Raw genomic sequence first — 21711 nt, 5'->3', positions numbered from 1 at the left:
ACACCTCCCTCCTGAGTTTTATCTTAGATGGAGCTGTGTTTCCAAACTCCTCACTTCTGAGGGTCCTGCGGCTTTGACTTGCTCCGACCCTCTGGGGGAGGATCTTGCTGAGCAATGGCTGGGTGCCAGCACCCCCAGGAACGTTCACGTGACTGTGCTACTACAGATGCCCAGAGACTATGGCTGGGTGACAGCCTGCCCCAGAAGAAGTTCATGAGATCATGTAGCAGCAGCATTTCAGGGATTATGGTAAATCACAACACACATCTGGCCCCAGGATTTACCCTTAACGTCCTTGTTCCAATACCAGCAAATGTGGCTGTTCTCTGGGGTCCAGTGGGACCTCTGCCTATGGAGAAGCCACAGAACTTCTACCAAATGTCCTCCCAGCAGAGGAACTGCCTCTACCTGGTGGCCCAAGGACCCTTCAGACCTTGCTGTCTACTGCTGGGGATTCACTCTTCCCACCAGAGCTCTGCCAGGTATGGAGCTGAGGAGTTTCAGACTCTGCATTCCCCTGTTTATAGTATTTATACCATTTATCTTAATGGTATTTAAACCCTCCCCTTTCTCCCTTTCTTATTCAGTCCATTGTGTGTGTTTCAACTCTTTCTCTTTCTCTCCAGCTGCTTTGGGGGAGTAGTGCTTTTCCTGTACTCTCCCCCCTGTCTCTGTCTTCTTTCCACAAGCAAAAACAAGTCCCTACCCTCTGTGACTTCTCTCTCCCCCAGTTTACCTCTTCACGCTGCATACCTGCCAAGTTCTGTGGTTCAGGTTATGCAGATTGTTGTGTTAATCCTCAGATAAGTTTTCTAGGTGTGCAAGATAGTTTGGTGTTGATCTGGCTGCAATCAGGGATGAGAGAGACAAAGAAACTTCCATGCTACTCTGCCATCTTGGCCCCTCCCTAATATTTGCTTCTTTTATACTCTCTGAACTGTTTTGTTTTTCTTTCCCTCTTCCTTACTTTTTCTTGCCCTTTAATATTTTCTTAACCTTAACAAGAAATCTTCAAACTTTATAAGAGAACATTTGTAGTGCTTTAGAGATTTACATGAATGAAGTTCTAAATTTTTCTGCATGAGTCGTGTAGTCCTTAATAGATAATTTCATGAATTATAGCTGCAATCTCAATGACTATATTTTAAAGAAGAACTTTAAAATATTCCTCTAAATTTATTTGGAATAATGGAGGCTCTCTGAAAAAAATAATAAAGAAAATAATGATTGGAAACAATTATTGTGTCCTTTTTAGGGGGAAGTACTACATAGCTGTACAAAATTTGTACCTGAGTAGGTCTGTCAACTTGCTTCCCCCTAGTAGAGATCTAAGGGTCCAACTTCCATTTTGTATTTTATCTGTCCCTGTCAGTAGAAAACCCCAGTACTTCTGCTGACATAAACTCCAGAACCTTGTGGTCCTTGGGTGGATTTCATTAGGTTTCACTCTATTAGATAAAGCCACATCCACACATATTTTTGAGACAATTCTTTCTCTAAATTGGCCTCCTGTTGAGAAGTTATGTATATCCCTCCCACCTCACCACACACAAAAGCTGAAGAATAAAAGTACTACACCTCTCCCTAATATAGTGTGAGACATAGAGGACAAGATTGAGAGTTTTGAACGGAAGCTGGAGAAAGTGACCAGAATGGGCAGGGTGGGGAAGCATGATGACTGGGCCTCAAAGGGGGCATCAGGTGTGGGGAATTGGAGACATTTCAGAAGCTAGGAGTCACTACTGGGCAGGAGCCAGGGCACACCAGGCAGGTGGGTCTAAGGACAAAGGCAGCCTGCCACTGAAAAACCACAGGAAAACTGTTTTCAGGAAATGTGGGAAATAAAGGGAACTTTGGAGAAGATGGGGTATAGGACATTTGTTGCTCACCATCTGAGATGCTTTTGAAGGTGCTCAGGGTGAGGGAAGGACATGTCTGGCATTGGGACATGTGCCTTCCAGGCTTCCCACATGTCATTTCCACAACTACGCACATGAGAAGTTTGCAGGTGAGGAAACAATCCAAGGAAAACCCAATAATTATGCAGGAAACGCAGGGCCAGGACTCAACTCCAGGTCTGCTGGTGCCCCACTGTGTCCTGCTCCTGGTCAATCAGAGCTCTAACCTTTTCCCCGCCTACCTCAACTCCATGCTGTTTCCAAGGAAGTGCAGAAGATAGGCTTGGGACAGGGGTGCCACCATAATGAAATCGGTGGTTTTGGAGAGTGGAGAGCACCCTGTGAGCAGTGGCAGGGTGCTAGGTGGGCTGTGGGGATGAACTATCCTAATCCCCACCTCACACATAAGGAATCAGCATCCTCAAGAGACAAACTGGCATGCAAGCAGGGTCTGTGCCAAGACTGGGCCCAGCTAGCAGGCTCTAGAACCATGACGGTAAATGATGAGAAAAATCAAGGCAAGATAACTATAGCTTAAATTAAATCACATAGCTTGTAGCCCACCGATAGACACCTAAAACATTCAGAGTGACCTTCCTCAAGCAACTCATGGCTGCCTTAGTGTCTTAGTGTTTTGTTTTATTAAAAGCTAAATGTAACCATATCTTAACAGCAGCTAGTCCTTCAAGGTCCTGAAAGCCTGGCTTCCAAATTCCTTAGAAAACTTATTTTATTTCCCTCCTTCCACATAAAATAAAAAAGGAGATAAAGAATAGGCATAAAGAGAATAGATTAAATATGTCTGCTTAAACAAACCAAGAACCAGAGTGACCAGACTAGAGGAGGGAATAAATAAGGAAAAAAGGAAGAAAAAAAATATGTATAAGAATTGCCCAAAAATTAAATCAGAAAATGAAAAATCACTGGGTGCCTCGGAACCAGTGGCAGCACTGGTCTGGATGAGGGCCTGTCTAGTACATCACGTTAATCCCACTCCAGTAGATACAAAGTTACCAGGTGTGGAAGGGCGTGGTTTTCTATAGGTGGGTCCCACCTCCACTGTGGGCCCACTGTTGGTTCCCTGAAGCCCCCCCTTGTTGGTGATGGGGAGAAAAATGGTGACACCCCAGTCTCTCTTCCACAGACAGAGTGACCCAAACCACTCTGTTCCGACCATCCTCACAATGCCACGGGTGTGAACGAGGCGGTTTGTCTTGCTCTGTTGACTCCCATGCCTCTCTGGCACTCAGCTGGGATTTAAACCCTGATGTCTTAAAGAGTCCCTCTCTGTGTGCCCTGTTTCTTAGGAAGTGCTTCTCCACACCTGGACATTTGGCCTCTGGCTGGCAGGCATAGGCAGTCTTTGTCCTTTGAATGGTTATATACTTTCTTCCCACTGCACTCCAGGGAGGGGATTGCTTTCTCCCACTGCAGATTGCACCTCTGAACTAGTTACTGAGCCCGGGGCTGGCTCCCCTCCTCCCCAGGTGTGCGAACAGGTCAGCTGGCCCCAGTTGGAGAAAGCCTTGAAGTTAGAGATTGGATCTCTGTCTGTCCCATTCCATGGTTTTTCTCTTGTCCAGATACAGTACTACACTTCCCCAGCCTCTCTTTCTCTTCCCTTTGTTTCTCCATAGAAGGAGTTACCATCCCTCTATGCCCACGCCACCTGTTTTTTCTCCACCAGTTTGCAACACACACTTATGGCCCTCCAGGTTGTCCCCATGGACGCCTGGAAATGTCTTTACCCTAAATAATGTTTTAAACTACTTATTTTAACAATATTTTCTTTAAAATCACACAATTAAAATAAAGGGTGTTCAAAAGTCAAAGTTTTTATATGCTACCATCTAGTGGAGACTAGAACATACTCCACTAATTCCATCTGAAAATGCATTCAGATCTTTTGTTCATAAGACAGAAGTAAGAGGAGTTTTGCATACTGCAATCATTTGAAGTCCTTCTCAAAGTATAATCCAATGACCTGGGGTATCAGAATTAAGTGTTTAATCACAGTTTCCTAGAGCCCATGAGAGGGTGGCCCAGGAATATGCATGGTTTAACCCCACTGGAATTTGAAAACTAATGTTCTATCTCCTTGAGAGGCATGGTATGAATGTAAGCATTATCATAAATCTAGTGTCTAGTTAGGATGCAAATCTCTAAATCTTGATGGGATGTATGTATTGAAATTCTCTTTTCTTTATTCCAGGGTTTAAAACAAGTAGAAAGTAAATATTCAATCAGTTTCCTATAAACTTAGGAAAAAGGATCATGCGTGCACCTGAGTGGCTCAGTCAATTGGGTGTCTCACTTCAGCACAGGTCATGATCTCACTGTGTGCTGACAGTTGAGAGCCTGGAGCCTTCCCCAGATTCTGTGTACCACCCCCCCGCCCCCGCTGCTCCTCCCCCACCCATGCTTTCTATCTTAGTTATTGGAATGAGATAGTCTCTCACTTCACATACCATGGAGTAATAGTATGGAAAATAATGAGGCAAATAAATATGCTCCAATGTGAAAGATCTTATAACAGATCAAAGATCAGATGGTTCTATTATCCTCCAGATATGACGTTCATCCTTGACTCCAAGGTGGCTGCTACAGCCCCTGTCATCACATATGGATCCCACCTGGAGCCCCAGTCTTCAGTCTGGGAACTGTGCTGCCAATGGAGCCAGTCATCATTTCTGTTTTTATAAAAAAAGATTATTCTTTCATTTTTTTCTACTGTATTTTTTTACTTTTTTGTAAATTTTTAAAAATTCTGTTTTACTTTCATCATTTCATTTTATTCTATTTTTTATTTTCAAAAATTTTCCTTCCCTCCCCAACTTTTTTCTTTTCTTTCCCTTTTTTCTCTATTCTATCAAGCTTATTTCAACAACCAGACCAAAAAACACCTAGGATTTAGCTTCCATTATTTGATGTTTTTGTGCTGTTCTTAATTTTTCCATTTTAATTTTAAATTTTGTTAATCCTTTGTCTTCCTCCAAAATGGCAAGATGAAGGAATTCATTCCAAAAGAAAGAACAGGAAGGTATGACAGCCAGAGACTTAATACAGATACAAGCAAGATGTCTGAACCAGAATTTAGAATCACAATAATAAGAATACTAGCTGGGGCTGAAAAAATCATAGAATCCCTTCCTGCAGAGATAAAAGAAATAAAGTCTAGTCAGGACAAAATTAAAAATGCTTTAACTGAGCTACAATCTTGAATGGATGCCATGGTGGCAAGAATGGATGAAGCAGAGCAGTGAATCAGCAATATAGAGGACAAGCTTATGGAGAATAATGAAGCAGAAAAAAAGAGGGAAACTAAGGCAAAAGATCACGATATAAGAATTAGAGAACTCAGTGACTCATCAAAAATGAATAACATCCAAATCATAGGGGTCCCAGAAGATGAAGAGAGAGAAAAAGGGATAGAAGTTTTATGTGAGCAAATCATAGTGGAAAACTTTCCTAACCTGCAGAAAGACACAAACATCAATATCCAGGGAGCACAGAGAACTCATGTTAGATTCAAGAAAAACCAACCATCAACAAGGCATATCATAGTCAAATTCACAAAATACACAGACAAGGAAAGAATCATGAAAGCAGCAATGGAAGAAAAGTCCTTATATTACAAGGAAAGACAAATCAGGTTCACAGCAGACGTATCCACAGAAGCTAGGCAGGCCAAAAAAGGAGGGGCAGGATATATTCAATGTGCTGAATTGGAAAAATATGCATCCAAGAATTCTTTATCCAGCAAGGCTGTCATTCAAAATAGAAGGAGAGACAAAAAGTTTCCAAGACAAACAAAAACTAAAGGAATTCATGATCACTAAATCAGCCCTGCAAAAAAATTTAAGGGGGACTCTCTGGGGGGAGAAAAGATGGAACAAAACAAAAAAGACCAAAGCAACAAAGACTAGAAAGGACTAGTGAACAGAAACTCCATCTCTACAGGCAACATAATGGCAATAAATTCATATCTTCCAGTACTCACTCTAAATGTCAATGGACTAAAAGCTCCAATCAAAATACATAGGGTAACAGAATGGATAAGAAAACAAATTCCATCTACATGCTGTTTAGAAGAGATTCATTTTAGACCTAAAGGCACCTTCACATTGAAAGTAAGGGGATGGAGAACTATCTATCATGTTAATGGTCACCAAAGGAAAGCCAGAGTAGCCATACTTACATCAGAAAATCTAGATTTTAAAATAAAGACTGTAACAAGAGATGAATAAAGGCATTATATCATAATTAAGGGGTCTATCCACCAAGAAGTTCTAAAAATTGTAAACACTTATGCTCCAACTGTGGAGGAATGCAAATATATAAATCAATTAATCACAAATAAAGAAACTCATTGATAATAATACCATAATAGTAGGGGACTTCAACACCCCACTCACAGCAATGGACAGATCATCTAAATGGAAAATCGACAAGGAAATAATGGCTTTGAATGATGCACTGGATGAGATGGACTTCACAGATATATTCTGAACATTTCTCCATAAGGCAGCAGAATACACATTCTTCTCAAGTGCACATGGAACATTCTCCAGAATAGACCACATACTGGGACACAAATCAGCCCTCAACAAGTACAAAAAGATCGAGATCATACTGTGCATATTTTCAGACCACAATGCTATGGAACTCAAAATCAACCACAAGAAAAAATTTGGAAAGACAACAAATACTTGGAAATTAAAGAACATCTTATTAAAGAATGAATGGGCTAACCAAGAAATTAAAGGGGAAATTAAAAAGTACATGGAAGCCAACACAAATGATAACACCACAACCCAAAACCTCTAGTATGCAGCAAAGGCGGTCATAAGAGGGAAGTATATAGCAATCCAGGCCATCCTAAAGAAGAAAGAAAGGTCTCAGATACACAACCTAACCTTATACCTTAAAGAGCTGGAAAAAGGGGCACCTGGGTGGCTCAGTTGGTTAAGCGGCCGACTGTGGCTCAGGTCATGATCTCGCAGTCTGTGAGTTCGAGCCCCGCGTCGGGCTCTGTGCTGACAGCTCAGAGCCTGGAGCCTGTTTCAGATTCTGTGTCTCCCTCTCTCTGACCCTCCCCCATTCATGCTCTGTCTCTCTCTGTCTCAAAAATAAATAAACGTTAAAAAAAAAAAGTAAAAAAAAAAAGAGCTGGAAAAAGAACATCAAATAAACCCAAAACCAGCAGAACATGGGAAATAATAAAGTTTAGAGCAGAAATTAACGCTATTGAAATAAAAAAAAAATCAGTAGATCTTATCAATGAAACCAGGAACTGGTTCTTTGAAACAATTCACAAAATTGATAAATCCTGGCCAGTCTGACCAAAAAGAAAAAGAAAAGGACACAAATAAATTAAAACAAGAATGAAAGAAGAGAGACCACAACCAACACTGCATAAATACAAACAATAGTAAGAGAAAAGAGCAGTTATACACCAACAAATTGGGCAATCTGGAAGAAATGGACAAGTTCCTAGAAACATATAAACTGAAACAAAACGAAACTGAAACAAAAAGAAATAGAAAACTTGAACAGACCCATAACCAGTAAAGAAATTGAATTAGTAATCAAAAATCTCCCAAAAAACTAGAGTCCAGGGCCAGATTGCTTTCCAGGGGAATTCTACCAAACATTTAAAGAAGTGTTAACACCTATTCTTTTGAAGCTGTTACCAAAAATAGAAATGGAAGGAAAACTTCCAAACTCATTCTATGAAGCCAGCATTACCTTGATTGCAAAACCAGACAAAGACCCCACTAAAAGGAGAACTACAGACCAATTTCCTTGATGAACATGGATGCGAAAATCCTCAACAAGATACTAGCCAACTGGATCCAACAATACATTAAAAGAATTATGCACCATGACCAAGTGGGATTTATACCTGGGATGCAGGACTGATTCAATGTCTGCAAAACAATCAATGTGATACATCACCTCAATAAAAGAAAGGACAAGAACCACATTATCCTCTCAATAGATGCAGAGAAAACATTTGACAAAACACAGCATCCTTTCTTGATAAAAACCCTCAAGAAAGTAGGGATAGAAGGATCATACCTCAAGATCCTAAAAGTCATATATGAAAGACCCACTGTTAATATCATCCTCAATGGGGAAAAACTGAGACCTTACCCCCTAGGGTCAGGAACAAGACAGGGATGTCCACTCTCACCATTGTTATTCAACATAGTGTTGAAAGTCCTAGCCTTAGCAATCAGACAACACAAAGGAATAAAAGGCATCAAAATCAGCAAGGAGGAAGTCAAACTTTCACTCTTTGCAGATGGCATGATACTCTATATAGAAAACCCAAAATATTCCACCAAAAACCTGCTAGAATTGATCCATGAATTCAGCAAAGTCACAGGATATTAAATCAATGCACAGAAATCAGTTGCATTCCTGTACACCAATAATGAAGCAACAGAAAGAGAAATCAAGGAATTGATCCCATTTGCAGTTGAACCAAAAACCATAATATACCTAGGAATAAACCTAACCAAAGACATGAAAAATCTATACACTGAAAACTATAGAAAGCTTATGAAAGAAAATTGAAGACACAAAAAATTTGAAAAATATTCCATGCTTATGGAAGAAAAAAATGTTGTTAAAATGTGAATACTACCCAAAGCAATCTACATATTCAATGAAATTCCTATCAAAATAACACCAGCACTCTTCACATAGCTAGAACAAACAATCCTAAAATTTGTATGGAACCAGAAAAGACCCTGAATAGTGAAAGCAATTCTAAAAAGAAAACCAAAGCTGGAGGCATCACAATCCCAGACTTCAAGATGTATTACAAAGCTGTAACCACCAAGACTGTATGGTACTGGCACAAAACCAGACACTCAGATCAATGGAACAGAATAGAAAACCCAGAAATGTACCCACAAATGTATGGCCAACTCATCTTTGACAAAGAAGGAAAGAATATCCAGTGGAATAAAGACAGTCTCTTTAGCAAACGATGTTGGGAAAACTGGACAGTGACATGCAGAAAAATTAACCTGGACCACTTTCTTACACCATGCACAAAAGTAAGCTTAAAATGCAAGAAAAACCTAAATGTAAGACAGAAGCCATCAAAATCCTAGAGGAGAAAGTAGGCAAAAACCTCTTTGATCTCAGCCACAGCAACTTCTTAACTTGTCTTTGGGGGAAACAAAAACAAAGGAAACAATCATCAAAACTATAAACTAAAAGGCAACCAATGGAATGGGAGAAGATATTTGCAAATGACATATCAGATAAAGGGTTAGTATCCAAAATCAATAAAGAACTTATCAAACTCAGCACCCAAAAAACAAAATAATCTACTGAAGAAATGGACAAAAGACATGAATAGACACTTTTCCAAGGAAGACATCCAAATGACTAACAGACACATGAAAAAATGCTCAACATCAACATCATCAGGGAAATACAAATCAAAACCACAATGAGATATCATCTCACACCAATCAGAATGGCTAAAATTAACAACTCAGGCAACAGCAGATGTTGGTGAGGATGTGGAGAAAGAGGATCTCTTTTGCACTACTGATGGAAATGCAAACTGGTGCAGCCACTCTGGAAAACAGTATGGAGATTCCTCAAAAAATTAAAAATATAACTACCCTACAACCCAGCAATTGCACTACTAGGTATTTATCCAAGGGATTCAGGTTTGCTGTTTCGAAGGGGGCACATGCACCCCAATGTATAGCAGTGCTATCAACAATAGCTAAAGTATGGAAAGAGCCCTAATGTCCATCCACAGATGAATGGATAAAGAAGATGTGGTATATATGTACAATGAAGTATTACTCAGCAATCAAAAAGAATGAAGTCTTGCCATTTGCAACTGTGTGGATGGAACTAGAGGGTATTATGCTAAGCAAAATTAATCGGTCAGAGAAAGACAAATATTATATGACTTCACTCATATGTGGAATTTAAGGTAGAAAATAGATGAATGTAAGGGAAGGGAAGCAAAAATAGTATAAAAACAAGAGGCAGACAAAACATAAGAGACTCTTAAATATAGAGAATAAATTGAGGGTTGCCAGAGGGGTTGTGGGTGGAGGGATGGGCTAAATGTATAAGGGGCATTAAGGAAGACACTTGTTGGGATGAGCACTGGGTGTTATATATAGGGGATGAATCACTGGAATCTACTTCTGAAATCATTATTGCATTATATGCTAACTACTTTGGATGTAAATTTAAATAAATAAATAAAAATAAATAAATAAATAAAAAGCAAATAAATAAATAAATAAATAATGAAATAAGCAAATATTAAAATTAAAAGAAAAAGCAGGAGGATAACCAAGAGTCTAAAGAGCAGAGCCAAGAGTCACAGAGAATTCTTTCCTAAGGCCTTGAAATCTTGTCCAGTAGGATATACAAACTTATGCACAAGTAACTCCTTTGTATTTTCCATCTCCCCTCCTCCTCCCTCTTTGAATGGCAATGTCTTGCATTGTTATCCTAGGCCTGTCCCACCATTGTGTGTTGGGAATGTTGAGTAGGTAGTTTCTTTAGTTTTATAGGTCCTCAGATGGAGGAAAAATTTTGTTTAAGAACGATGTTTAATGGATTAAAGCTAGGAACCTCATCCTCACCTAACTTAGAGGATTTAAATGATGAGATTTTGCACTTTGAGCTGATGAGATACTGATGCTTACATTTAGATGACTAGGTTGGCTCACAGATTGGCCCCTGTTCGCAGAGGTCAAGGAGAGGCTAGAAAAAGTGGCAGGCTGCTGCAGATTGGTTGGTGGCAGATTTAATTAGCAAGAGAACTTAAATATGAGGCTTGTCTTGGGTGTCCTTGAAGCAGCTCCCACTTGGTGGGCAAAGCATACATTCCAAAGCCAGGGGAGAGTGAGGGGCCTCTTCTGCCTGGATCTAGCTCTAAGATCAACCAGTGGTCATATCCTCTCAGTGACCTTCTCTAACAGATGAGACTCTGAATTTTGAGTTGATACTGTAATGGAATGAGACTCTTGGGGACCTTAGAATATAGTGAATGATTTTGCATTTGGGAAGAACATAAGTTGTTGGCAGCCAGAGGTTGAACTCCGCATACAACCCATACCCTTGCATAATGCCCTCTTGCCACCTGTGACTATAATGAAATATCCACCCCATTACTATGCCATGCTGTATTGCTCAAGTGAGTTTAAGAAAGAGATACTATCCATAGTGGGTCTGACCTAATTATGTGAATGGGGGAGGGGTAGAAATGAGTGCATTGGATCTTGAAAGCCAGTTAGAAATATTTGGTGACATTATATAAGCACATGACCTCTGACCATTAGTGCATATTCCTAGGCATACACCATAACCACGCTGTGTCTGCCATCAAACTGGGGTCCTTTGGCAGAAGACTCTATATGTCCTCTGCTTCTCCCATCAGCCTAGGGACTCTGGCATCGTGTGTGGGCCCAATGCCTCCTCCTGGTACCCACACAGGCTGCAGGGCAGGAGGCGACACTCCCCACAGAGGGAGACGGTTTCCCAGCAGCCCTTGCGGCCTCGCGTGGCGCAGGCCCCTCGTCTGGGAAGACGACGTGGACTGGCCCAATGGCAAGCGCCCGGGCCGAGGGCTCAGGCCCAGGCTGGCAGGGGGCCTGCGTGCTGGCCACAGCCCTGCTCTGGCTGTGCCCACTGTTGCTTCGTGCTGAGCCTGAGGGAACTGCTGCGGATGGTGAGTGTGGGGGGGAGTATGGTGAGGGGCGTCAGGTTTCCCCACCTCTCAAGTGTCCCTCACCCACCCCACCAGCCAGGAGGACCTCTACCTGGCTGAGTGGGGCCCTAGAATTCCTGGGTTCCCCTTCGGCAAGGTCAGGGAGACCCATGGCTGAGGAGACCAGGGCACCCCCTCTTCTTGCCAGCTCTTTCCTTCTGGATCTCAAGCCTCCTCAGTTCAAGAGCGGAGGTTCATCACTGGCCTGTCTGTGTGGACCCCCAAAACCTCTTCATTTTAAGAACAGGATGCAGTGCTTCAGGAGAATTATCAAGCAAAATGTGCTCCATTTGGCCTCAGTCTCCCTAGAATATTGGACTGAGGTGGGAGGGGTGCAACCACTTAATCCTCAGTGGCCCTGAGTAAACAACATCCCTAAGTAAGTCCTTAGTTTCTGGGACTTCAAATAATGGTGTGCTAGTTAAGTGAAATAAGGTCTGGTGAAGCACCTGGGGCAGCACCACCTCCTGGTCTTGACTTGCACACCCCAGTGGTATGCAGATGTGTACCTCTGCAGTTGCCTGCACCACAAACCTCACCCCCACCCTTCTTACTGAAACCCACAGGCTGCTTCCTTAGTACTACCATCACCAGCAAAGCCAGGTGGCTCTTTGTTACATGAGCCATGTCTCTTCACACTGGGCCTTGGATTTCCCAGCTGAAAAGTGAGGAGGGGCCACGGGGGCCCTGTGTCCTGTTGATGCTGACATCCAGAGACACCAAGGCTGGCATCCATAATACCTCATGGTGCCTTATGGGTAGGATTGTCTCCACAGTGTGTGGGAAGCCAGCAGTAACTGGGAAGATCTTTGGTGGCCAGAATGCACCGGACCGTCGGTGGCCATGGCAGGCCAGCCTACTCTACCATGGCAAGCACATCTGTGGAGCTGCCCTCATAGATGCCTACTGGGTGATCTCAGCTGCCCACTGCTTCCAAAAGTACGTGTTCCCAATGGGCCCAGTGACTCGGGTGGGATTGGGGAGGGAACACAAGATGGACAGAACAGAAGGGGGAGAATGATGTCCCAGACCTTTTTCCCTAGGCTTTGTTCCTGGCCACCACCAGGTGTCTGTGTGCACTGTTGCCCCTGCCTTTGACTGAGCATTCCCCTCTACTTGGAATGCAATCCCTTCTCACCACCTTACTCCAGTTTCCTGACTCTCTGAGTTCACATCTCCCAGTACAAAGGCCATTTACCTTATCTCTTCCTTCAGGGATGTTCCCATCTGTCCCCCTCCTCACACTTTGGTAATACCAAGATGGTATGGCTGTCTCAGCTACATGTACATTACTTGTACATAGATAAGTGGAAATTAACTTTAACTGTGATTATCAGTAAGTACTGGAAAACAAACTTTAGTTCTAAAGTCATTGCCTCCAGCCCACTTTTTGTCTTCTTTAAATTTTAGGATTCTGAGTCCTGTTCCCACTCAAGGTAGATTTTGCATTCTACATCTTGCCCAGCTCTAGACAGGCCAACAAGATGTCAGTGGGTTTGTTTCCTCTTGTGCAGATGGTAGTGGGTGTGTAGTATCCCTGGCTGAACATATGGCACAGGTTTTAGGCTTTAAGTCAGAGCAATAGTTCTAGGGTCCCCACTTTCCAGGGCTGGGGGAGCATTAGAGCCTGGACAAATTGGGCAATTATTTTGTCCTCTTCCAATCAGGCTGTTCAAAGGTCATCATTGGCACAACTGCCAGAGGCTTCCCTGGGTCCTAACCACCTGCACATTCTAGCACATTTCTCTATGGAAGCATCATGGGACTCTGGCTGTTTAACCAGCATCCAGAAATTCCTGTCACTTCTGTAGAAATATGTGCCTAAGAGCAACTGTGTTCACCACTGTCTCCATAGGCCAGAGTGAGGCATGAAGCAAATGGCCTCTGTCCTCGGATGGGACACAGTCAGGAGAGTGGGCTGCATCTCAGGTGTATCCTGAGCTTACTCTGTGCCCAGAGGGAGCGGGGAGAATATCACACTTGAAGTCAGAGGAGGTAAGAGCCACTGGCATCAACTGGCTTTGAGAACCACTTGGGTTCTGTTCATTTATTCAGCACTCGTGGTTGGTAGGCCCCTTGTGAGGCCCACCGTGGAGGATGTGGAGATGCAAGACCCACCTTGAAGTTTCTCATCCTATCAGGAAAGTGACACATGAACCCAGCTACTGTGCTGCAGGATGGAAAGACCAGAATATGCAAGAGGGTAGACCCTGAGCCAGTGTCAGGAGAGGTTGCATCAGAGGAGGGGCTTGGAGCTAGTACGGCCTTGTGGGAGAAGAATCCAGTCACATGGAGTCTGGGCAAGGGAGCAGCACGAGCAGACCACATATGTTGGAAAGCTGCTCACTTTCCAGAAGCAAGTTCAGTTCCATGTGCTCGCCCGTTTGCTCCACACAGGCTTATTGAGTGCCTGTCTCCAGATGGGGTTCATCCTTTAGGGAAGTCTGAGTGTGAAGAATGGGAAGAGGGAATGGATGATTCTGTCCTGAGAAATGGGGTCTTTGAGAACCACTCCAAGCCATGGGACCTTCCAATTGTTCTGGTCAGAGCTGGGAAGGAGCCAAGTCTCCTCTGTTCTAAAATGAAGGGGTATAGTTTGATGTGCCCCAATGTTTCTTTCCAGCACTGAGATTCTCTGCTCCTTTGATTTGGGGGCATACTGGGAAAGCCATCAGAAACTTTCAAAGGACAGATTTCCTGAGGCAACAGACAGACAAGAATCCAGCCCACCTGATGAGAATATTAGGAAGGGAGGAGAGAGCAACCTCTGGAATAATGGTGATGTCTGGTTGCTTATGGGGTTGGGAGAGTTGGGGGTAGGCAGTCAGGTGAGAGTGCAAGGGTGTTAGCCCAGTGCTCAGAGGAGACAGGTGATAATACAGCCTCTCACAACAGGTCCCATGAACCATCTGACTACCAGGTCCTGCTAGGGTACCATCAGCTCCAACATCCCACTGAGCATAGCCGGCAGATGACAGTGTATCGAGTCATTGTTCACAATGACTTTAACAAGCGCTACTACATGGGCAGTGACATTGCTCTGTTGCAACTGCATCTATCTGTGAACTTTACTTCTCACATCCTCCCTGCCTGCCTGCCGGGGCCTACCATGAAGCTGCCCCTTCACAACAGCTGCTGGATAACCGGCTGGGGGATGATCACTGAGGATGGTGAGTAGGAGCAGGGCAGGTAGGGAGGGTAAGGGTGGTGGAGGAGGAAGGTGTGTTAACTATTGTGGGGCCCTTCCAGCCCTGATACCATTTCCTTCTAAAGCTTCAGTTTCCTTCTGTCATGCTTCAAAAAGTCTGAGCATATCTAACTTTTGGAATCAAGAACTTGGGCTCTTTGACTCCAAGCCATTTAGGATTCCACTCTGATTCACAGGTCCTGCATGAGACCATGTCAGGCCCCTCCAAAGCTTCATCAGGCACCTCTTGGGCTTTCCCTACCATGGAAGTTACTCAGGGAAGCATAACAGTAAGGAAATGAAAACAAGTTTGCTTGTTGGCTTGAGAGGCAAAATTGGGTGTTTCTGGATTAAGAACATATTCCTATGTGAATCTCACTTCCCCTCATCCATTAATTCAAGTAAAACTTACCTGTTCTGCCAGCTTGCTGGGCTTGTACATTTTTAGGCTGAGAGAGGAGAAATGGTGGGCAAATATTTTTTTAACACAATGGAAAATGCTTTTAATTTAGGAAAATGTAACATAGAGTGAAAAAAGCAGAATGTAAATTTGCCGTGATTTGTAGGGTCATAGGGTCATGATCTGGCAGAGTATCTCACTGGAGGTATTTGGGGCAAGATTTTCTTTGCTGTGCTCTGGCCACAAATATCAATCACACTGTCTAGTCATGAAAACAGCCAATGCTTCAACATTTCCAAAGACACCCTCTTGGGAAGCACTGTCACTCATTAAGAACCACTGGCAGAGCAAGGAGGATTCTGCAAAACTGGTCGGAGAGTAGGAATTGGGGTATGAGGGGAAGTTGCAGGCTAGAGCAGCCAGCAGGTCAGGGAGCATCTGACATCAATGATAGACTCAGCCTGCAGCTGTTCTGTCCTCTCCCTGACCACAGTTGCTGGGCCTGGGTTCACCCCAAGGACATGTGAGAGCTGTACATGGCAAGCACTCCACAGGACGGAGCTGTCACTGTGACACTGAAAACACCAGTCTGATCTGTGAGAAATCTGTGGAAATAGAATCCACATGGAAAGCATCCACAGACCAGCTGCTCGTTGAGGCTGGGCCATGTCTTATTTGACATACTACCTCACCCCACCCAGCATCCATTAGGTGCATCACTGGAACCTGAGCCAAGCCAGGACTTTCAACTTCCACCCTCCACCTCTACTTCTATATCTGCATAGCTGCCGGATTATTTTCAAAACACAAGGAGACCCTTCAGTGGTTTCCCAGTGTGCTTGAGAGAAATCCAAACTCCACATACTGGTGAAGAGGCCTTGCTCGCTCTGGACCCTGCTGTGACCTTGTCTCATTTTTTTCAACTCCCACGCCACTGCAGCCACCCAGACCTCCCTCCTGGCACTTCCCACCACAGACCCCTCACCTTTGCTCTCTTGTCTGCCTTAAATGTCTTGTCCCTTCATCTTTGCAAGTCCTCTGAGAGACTTCCCCAATCCTGTCAGTTGGAAATGGCAGCATGTCCATTAGCAGGCCGGTTGGGGAGGTAGCTAGCCCTTCTCTCAGGCTCCAACCCACATCTGACCTTCCCCCACTCCTGACCCCTGCAGATTTCCTGGCTGCACCATTTCAGCTGCAGGAGGGAGAGGTTGGCATCATTGACAGTGAGGTCTGTAAAATGTATTTCCAATCGCCAGACTCCAGCAGCAGTGAATATTCTATACACGAGGATATGTTTTGTGCTGGGGACCTCATGACAGGAAAGTCCATCTGCAGAGTAAGTGAGATTGGCTCTGTTTATCAAGTGGGAACTCCCCTCTCCCTTTGTGTCTTCTCTGGATCCTGCCCCTGACTTCCTCCTCCTAAGCTCACCCCAGCCTGAAGTGTCAGAACTGAAGGTCAGAAGACCCCAAAGAATACTAGTTCATTCCATACATTTCTTCGTTTAAAAAAAAACGTTGTTGAAGAATAGCATGCATAGAAAAGGGCATAATTTAGACATGTGCCATTTGATGCATTTTTAGAAATTTGCACAATCAGGGACACCTGGGTGGCTCAGTCTGTTAAGCATCCGACTTCAGCTCAGGTCATAATCTCGTGGTCCGTGAGTTTGAGCCTCATGTCCGGCTCTGTGCTGACAGCTCAGAGCCTGAAGCCTGCTTCAGATTCTGTGTCTCCCTCTGTCTCTGCCCCTCCCCTGCTTGCACTCTATTTGTCTGTCTCTCTTTGTCTCAAAAATTAAACATTAAAAAAAAATTTGGGGGGCGCCTAGGTGGCTCAGTCAGTTGAGCGTCTGACTTCGGCTTAGGTCATGATCTCGCAGTTCGTGAGTTTGAGCTGCATGTCGGGCTCTCTGACAGCTCAGAGCCTGAAACCTGCTTCGGATTCTGTATCTCCCTCTCGCTGCCCCTCCCATTCTCTCTCTCTCTGTGTGTGTGTTAAAAATGAGTAAACATTTTTTTAAAAATTAAATTAAAAAAAAAAAGAAATTGGCACAATCACGTAACAACCAGCACCTAAAGAATCCTCCTGATACTTCCTTCCTGTTACTAACTCCCTGAGACTAGTCCTGGCTTCTGAAGCTCTGTGGATTAGTGTCGGGACTTACCTACATGGAATTATAGAGGATGCATTCTCATCTGGTCAATATTATGTTTCTGAGATTTATGCATCTTGTGTGTAGTTTACATTGTTCATCTTGTTGCTGTATGGTATCCAATGTGTGAATATACTACAATTTTATTTATCTATTCTAGTCTTGGTGGCATTTGGATAGTTTCCACTTGAGACCATTACAAATAGATTTGCTGTGAATATCCTAGTGCATGTGTTTTAGTGCACATGGGTTCACATTTTGGTTGAGTATAACCCTGGGAGTAGAATTACTGTGCCATAAGATATGCACAGGTTCGTCTCTCACAGGTACTGAGGAGCAGCTTTCCAATCCACTGGTACCAGTTTGCACTCCCCCCAGCAGGGGCTGACAGTTGTGTTTGCTCCACATTGCCTCCAGTACTTCATGTTGCCCGCCATTTTCTTTTTTTTTTTAATTTTTTTTTTCAACGTTTTTATTTTTATTTTTGGGACAGAGAGAGACAGAGCATGAACGGGGGAGGGGCAGAGAGAGAGGGAGACACAGAATCGGAAACAGGCTCCAGGCTCCGAGCCATCAGCCCAGAGCCTGACGCGGGGCTCGAACTCACGGGCCGCGAGATCGTGACCTGGCTGAAGTCGGCCGCTTAACCGACTGCGCCACCCAGGCGCCCCTGCCCGCCATTTTCAATGTGATTTTTAATTTGCATTTCTCTGAGAATTTCTCTGTGAATAATGAAGATAAGCACTTTTTTCATATGTGTATTGCCCCTTTTTAAAAGTGTCTATTCAAATTTTTTTGCCATTATTTCAATGAGATTGTGTGTCTTTCTCATTGAATTTTAGAATATGAGTATGTTATTGAATATATGTATTAAGAATATTTTCTCCTACTCTGTGGAATCCTTCTATTCTATGGTGGAGAAACTGAGACCCAGAGAGGAAAGTGGATAGCTCAAGGTGAAGTGGCATGATCATAGTCAAACCTAGAAAAGCTTGGAGCTATGGCCCCCACATGCTTCCTCATACAGAGCTCCTTCCTCTCCTGCTCCTTTTGCTACCTCTTTGTCTCTCTCCTTGACCATCTCCCATCAGCTGAAAAACATACTGTCATGATGCCCATCTTAAAACACCCTACACATACCTTCCCTTTTCCCCAGCTCTCTGCCCTGGGCCCTGATTCTCAGCCTGCCTTCCCACAGGGCTCACCCACTTCAAGGGCCCTCTCTGTCTTACTCACTTCTCTTTCTTGCCTCAGCCCATTCTAGCATTTTGTGCTCGCCCTTCCTCCACAGTTTTCTCACCAAGACAGCCAGATGCCTAGGTGCACCTCTGACCTCCTCCCACTTGGTGCTTGGCCATGCACCCTGCAGAACATCCCATCATACTTGAAGGGCAGCCCCTCTTGTGTCTCCTGCTTTCTTCCTCCTCTTTCTGACCTCCACACACCAAGGACCCACCACTCAGCCCTTATTCTGCTTTTCCTGCCTTGCTCCATTTTTACCTTAAATGGAGGGAAAGGGTCAGGTAGGGCAAATCTGTGCCTCACCATTTCTTGCCTGTCTTTATCAGTCTCTTTCTGCTGCAGTAGTTCATGACTGGTCTCCCTGTGCTGATTTCTGCCCTGCCACATACTGTGCTTCACCCAGCCCCAGAAATCCTACCATCCTTTTAGAATCTGTATCAGGTCACACTACCTCCCTGCTGAGTGTCCTTCAATGTCCCTTCATCCATACCCTCCCAGCTGATAAGCCTGGGCCTGGCCCTGCCACTTCTCAGCCTCACCTGTGCCAAGCAGGCCGCCTACCTGTGCCTGCAAATTCCAGGTCAGGCCTTGCTCATCCCTCCCATCTCTGCTTAGAGGCTCTCTGATGGTCCAGTTAGGGCAGCCCTTCCTGCCATTTACCACCCCCTGGGTGCCTCTGTTCCACATCTTGCATCTGTGCATGGTGTGTGCTGTACTGTCTGTGTTCATGTTCTGTGTCATATCAGTGTCTCCTACACACAGGGTACTCGGTCATGTTTATTCAACAGAAGGCTGGAAGGGTGCTATGTTTCTTTGGTCCCTACTTTATAACCCATGAGATAGAAGCATTATGCCCAATGGTGCCTTCCTGCCTTGGAGTCCTGACCTCAAAGTCCTTAGCATTTTTCTGGGACCCCCTTGGGCTCCCTGCCATTCTGACCACCCTACCAGTTTGGACTTGGGATCACTTCTTTTCTGCTGAGCACATTTAACAGTTTGCATTTTCTAAAGAAGCTCCACAAACCAGAGACCTTAATAAGTCAAAAACAAATGCCCAGGTGGGATGTTGTACTGGACTGATAATTACCCAGAGGCCTGCAAGCCCCATGGGATTTCAGGTGGTACCTTCACTCACTTAGGATTGGGAGCACAAAGGGCTGGTGTCCAATATCTGGAGTCTGCCTGCATATTCTGATAGGTCTATGACTGCCAGCTTAGAAGGATGCTCAGAGTCCCCTCCACAGGCTTTGTGAAGTGAGCTCCAAAGCCCTACCCTTGCGATTTTGATCAAAGAGGTCTGCAGTGGGACTCTGTGTCTGGATTTTTCAAATCCTCCATGTAATTCTGATGAGAACAATTCACAGCCCCACCTTGACATGAGGCTTCCTAAACTCCACTCTAGTGGAGGGCAAAGGCACTTCACACTGTCTAAACCATGTGTGTCCCCCTCTATTTTGGTCCCCATGACTCATGCTGTCTCTTTCCTCAGGGAGATTCTGGAGGCCCCTTGGTCTGCAAGCTGAATGGTGGCACTTGGTTTCTGATGGGGCTGTCTAGCTGGAGCCAGGCCTGCCGCTATCCCATAGGCCCCAGCGTCTTCACCAGGCTCACCTACTTTTCCCACTGGATCAGTGAGAAGCGGAGCACCTTGCCCAATCCTGATCCTTCTTTTGCTCCTTCTCAGGACAAACCTCCTATTTTGAGTGACTTTTCTTCTCTGGGCACTGTCCACAAGCCCAGCACCTGCATAACCCTTGTGTCTTTACAGACCTTCCTCCTACTGCTGATTTTCCTAAAGATTCTGTGACAGACCCTGTGATGCCCCTCCTGGCCCTCCCCAACAAGCTTGTTTGCATTAATGCCAACAGGCTCTACATTCTTCTTAAATGTGTCCATCTCTGAGCAATCCTGTCCATCTGAAGCTTACTCCAGGCCTGATAAAATTTTTAAAAATATATTAAAGAAGCTTCCTGCTCCTGTTTCTGACCTATCAGAGCTACCTTCTGTCCCCACCTTACTGTCATTCAAGCTCCTTGGCACATGAAGTTCTCCCCGCTCCCACAGCTGGGAGTAGGGAAGGGCAAGGACACTGAGGGCCTGGCTAGCTATCTGGAACTGAATCACTAGCCTTGAGGAGTCTTCCAAAGAGCTGTCATGGCTTAGGGCCCAAGGCCTCACCCCATGGAGGAAGTGGCATCCCCTAGGTCCCACAGAACACTAATGGCCAGTGTGATAGGGACGGGTCGCCCTACGGGTGGATGATTTGCCGTGAGCTGGAGATGAAGAAGGATACTCCAGGCCCACAGGTCACAGAGGTTCTATTTGAAAGGCTCTATTTAAAGTAGACTGTGAAGGGCTCTGGCTACCAGGCTAAGGTCCAAAATCACAGGTCAGCTGCCCTCAGATCTCTGCTGTTAGTCTATTCCCCTTGTACCCACAGTACCTGTCCTCCCCCTATCTCCAGGGGCCCAGCCCCCCACCCCGGGGGAACCTGTCATAGCTTGTGGTTTGGCTGACCCAGGACTTGCTGGCCCAGCACTGAGGCTTAAGCCATGTCCTGAACTGTCCCCTACAAATATGTCTGGGTCACAGAATTGTAACTAGTTAGCAGAATACTCAGAAGAGTCTCATAACCACAAGACCCACCCTGAACTCTTGGTGATCAGGGAGCAGCCCTCAACCATTGCAGATCCACTATATCAAAATGCCATCAGGTGTTCTGTGCAAATTCTTTCCAATCCTGTCCCCCAGATAGCCTGGACTCTCACCAGCAGGTGAAAATAGGTGAAGTCACATCCACATGGTCACCAGAATCTTGCTGGCTTTAAGCCCTCTGCTACTCATGCAGAGGTTTCCTTCCCAGCTCAGCAGTGTCTGGAAGTGATAAAAAAAAAAAAAAAAAAAAAAAAAAAAAGCATTCTCTCCCTATTAGTAGACTCAGTTATGAGGCTTCCTGGCTGGATTGCTGGGCCCAGAGGTGGGAGTCAGCACTTAGTTCAGATTTGGAGCATTATCTACCCACTGCCCCTAGAACTTCCACTTACCTTCAACCCATGGTGGCTT

The 21711-nt window shown here is 44.6% G+C and overlaps 1 protein-coding gene across 1 annotated transcript; it reads left to right on the top strand.

Moving 5' to 3' along the window:
* Positions 1–11490: 11490 nt before the first annotated feature.
* Positions 11491–20634, top strand: LOC122479668 (serine protease 40-like). Its single transcript, XM_043573433.1, has 5 exons — positions 11491–11625; positions 12441–12603; positions 14560–14834; positions 16421–16587; positions 20138–20634. Exons 1-5 carry the CDS (start codon positions 11502–11504, stop codon positions 20453–20455), a joined length of 1047 nt encoding a protein of 348 aa, XP_043429368.1. The 5' UTR covers positions 11491–11501; the 3' UTR covers positions 20456–20634.
* The last annotated feature ends 1077 nt before the right edge of the window (positions 20635–21711 follow it).

The sequence above is a fragment of the Prionailurus bengalensis genome, chromosome C1, assembly GCF_016509475.1.
Source record: "Prionailurus bengalensis isolate Pbe53 chromosome C1, Fcat_Pben_1.1_paternal_pri, whole genome shotgun sequence".
In the NCBI taxonomy this organism is placed as follows: domain Eukaryota; kingdom Metazoa; phylum Chordata; class Mammalia; order Carnivora; family Felidae; genus Prionailurus; species Prionailurus bengalensis.
Note: the sequence above shows the minus strand (reverse complement) of the source record. Positions and strands in the feature narration are given on the sequence as shown.

What these genes read in the sequence shown, in the direction of transcription:
- LOC122479668 (XM_043573433.1), top strand. Translation starts at nt 11,502, where the DNA reads ATGGCAAGCGCCCGGGCCGAGGGCTCAGGCCCAGGCTGGCAGGGGGCC. An exon ending in GCTGCCCACTGCTTCCAAAA is followed by an intron (nt 12,604 to 14,559) that starts GTACGTGTTCCC and finishes CTCTCACAACAG; the next exon opens with GTCCCATGAACCATCTGACT. An exon ending in GGGGATGATCACTGAGGATG is followed by an intron (nt 14,835 to 16,420) that starts GTGAGTAGGAGC and finishes TGACCCCTGCAG; the next exon opens with ATTTCCTGGCTGCACCATTT.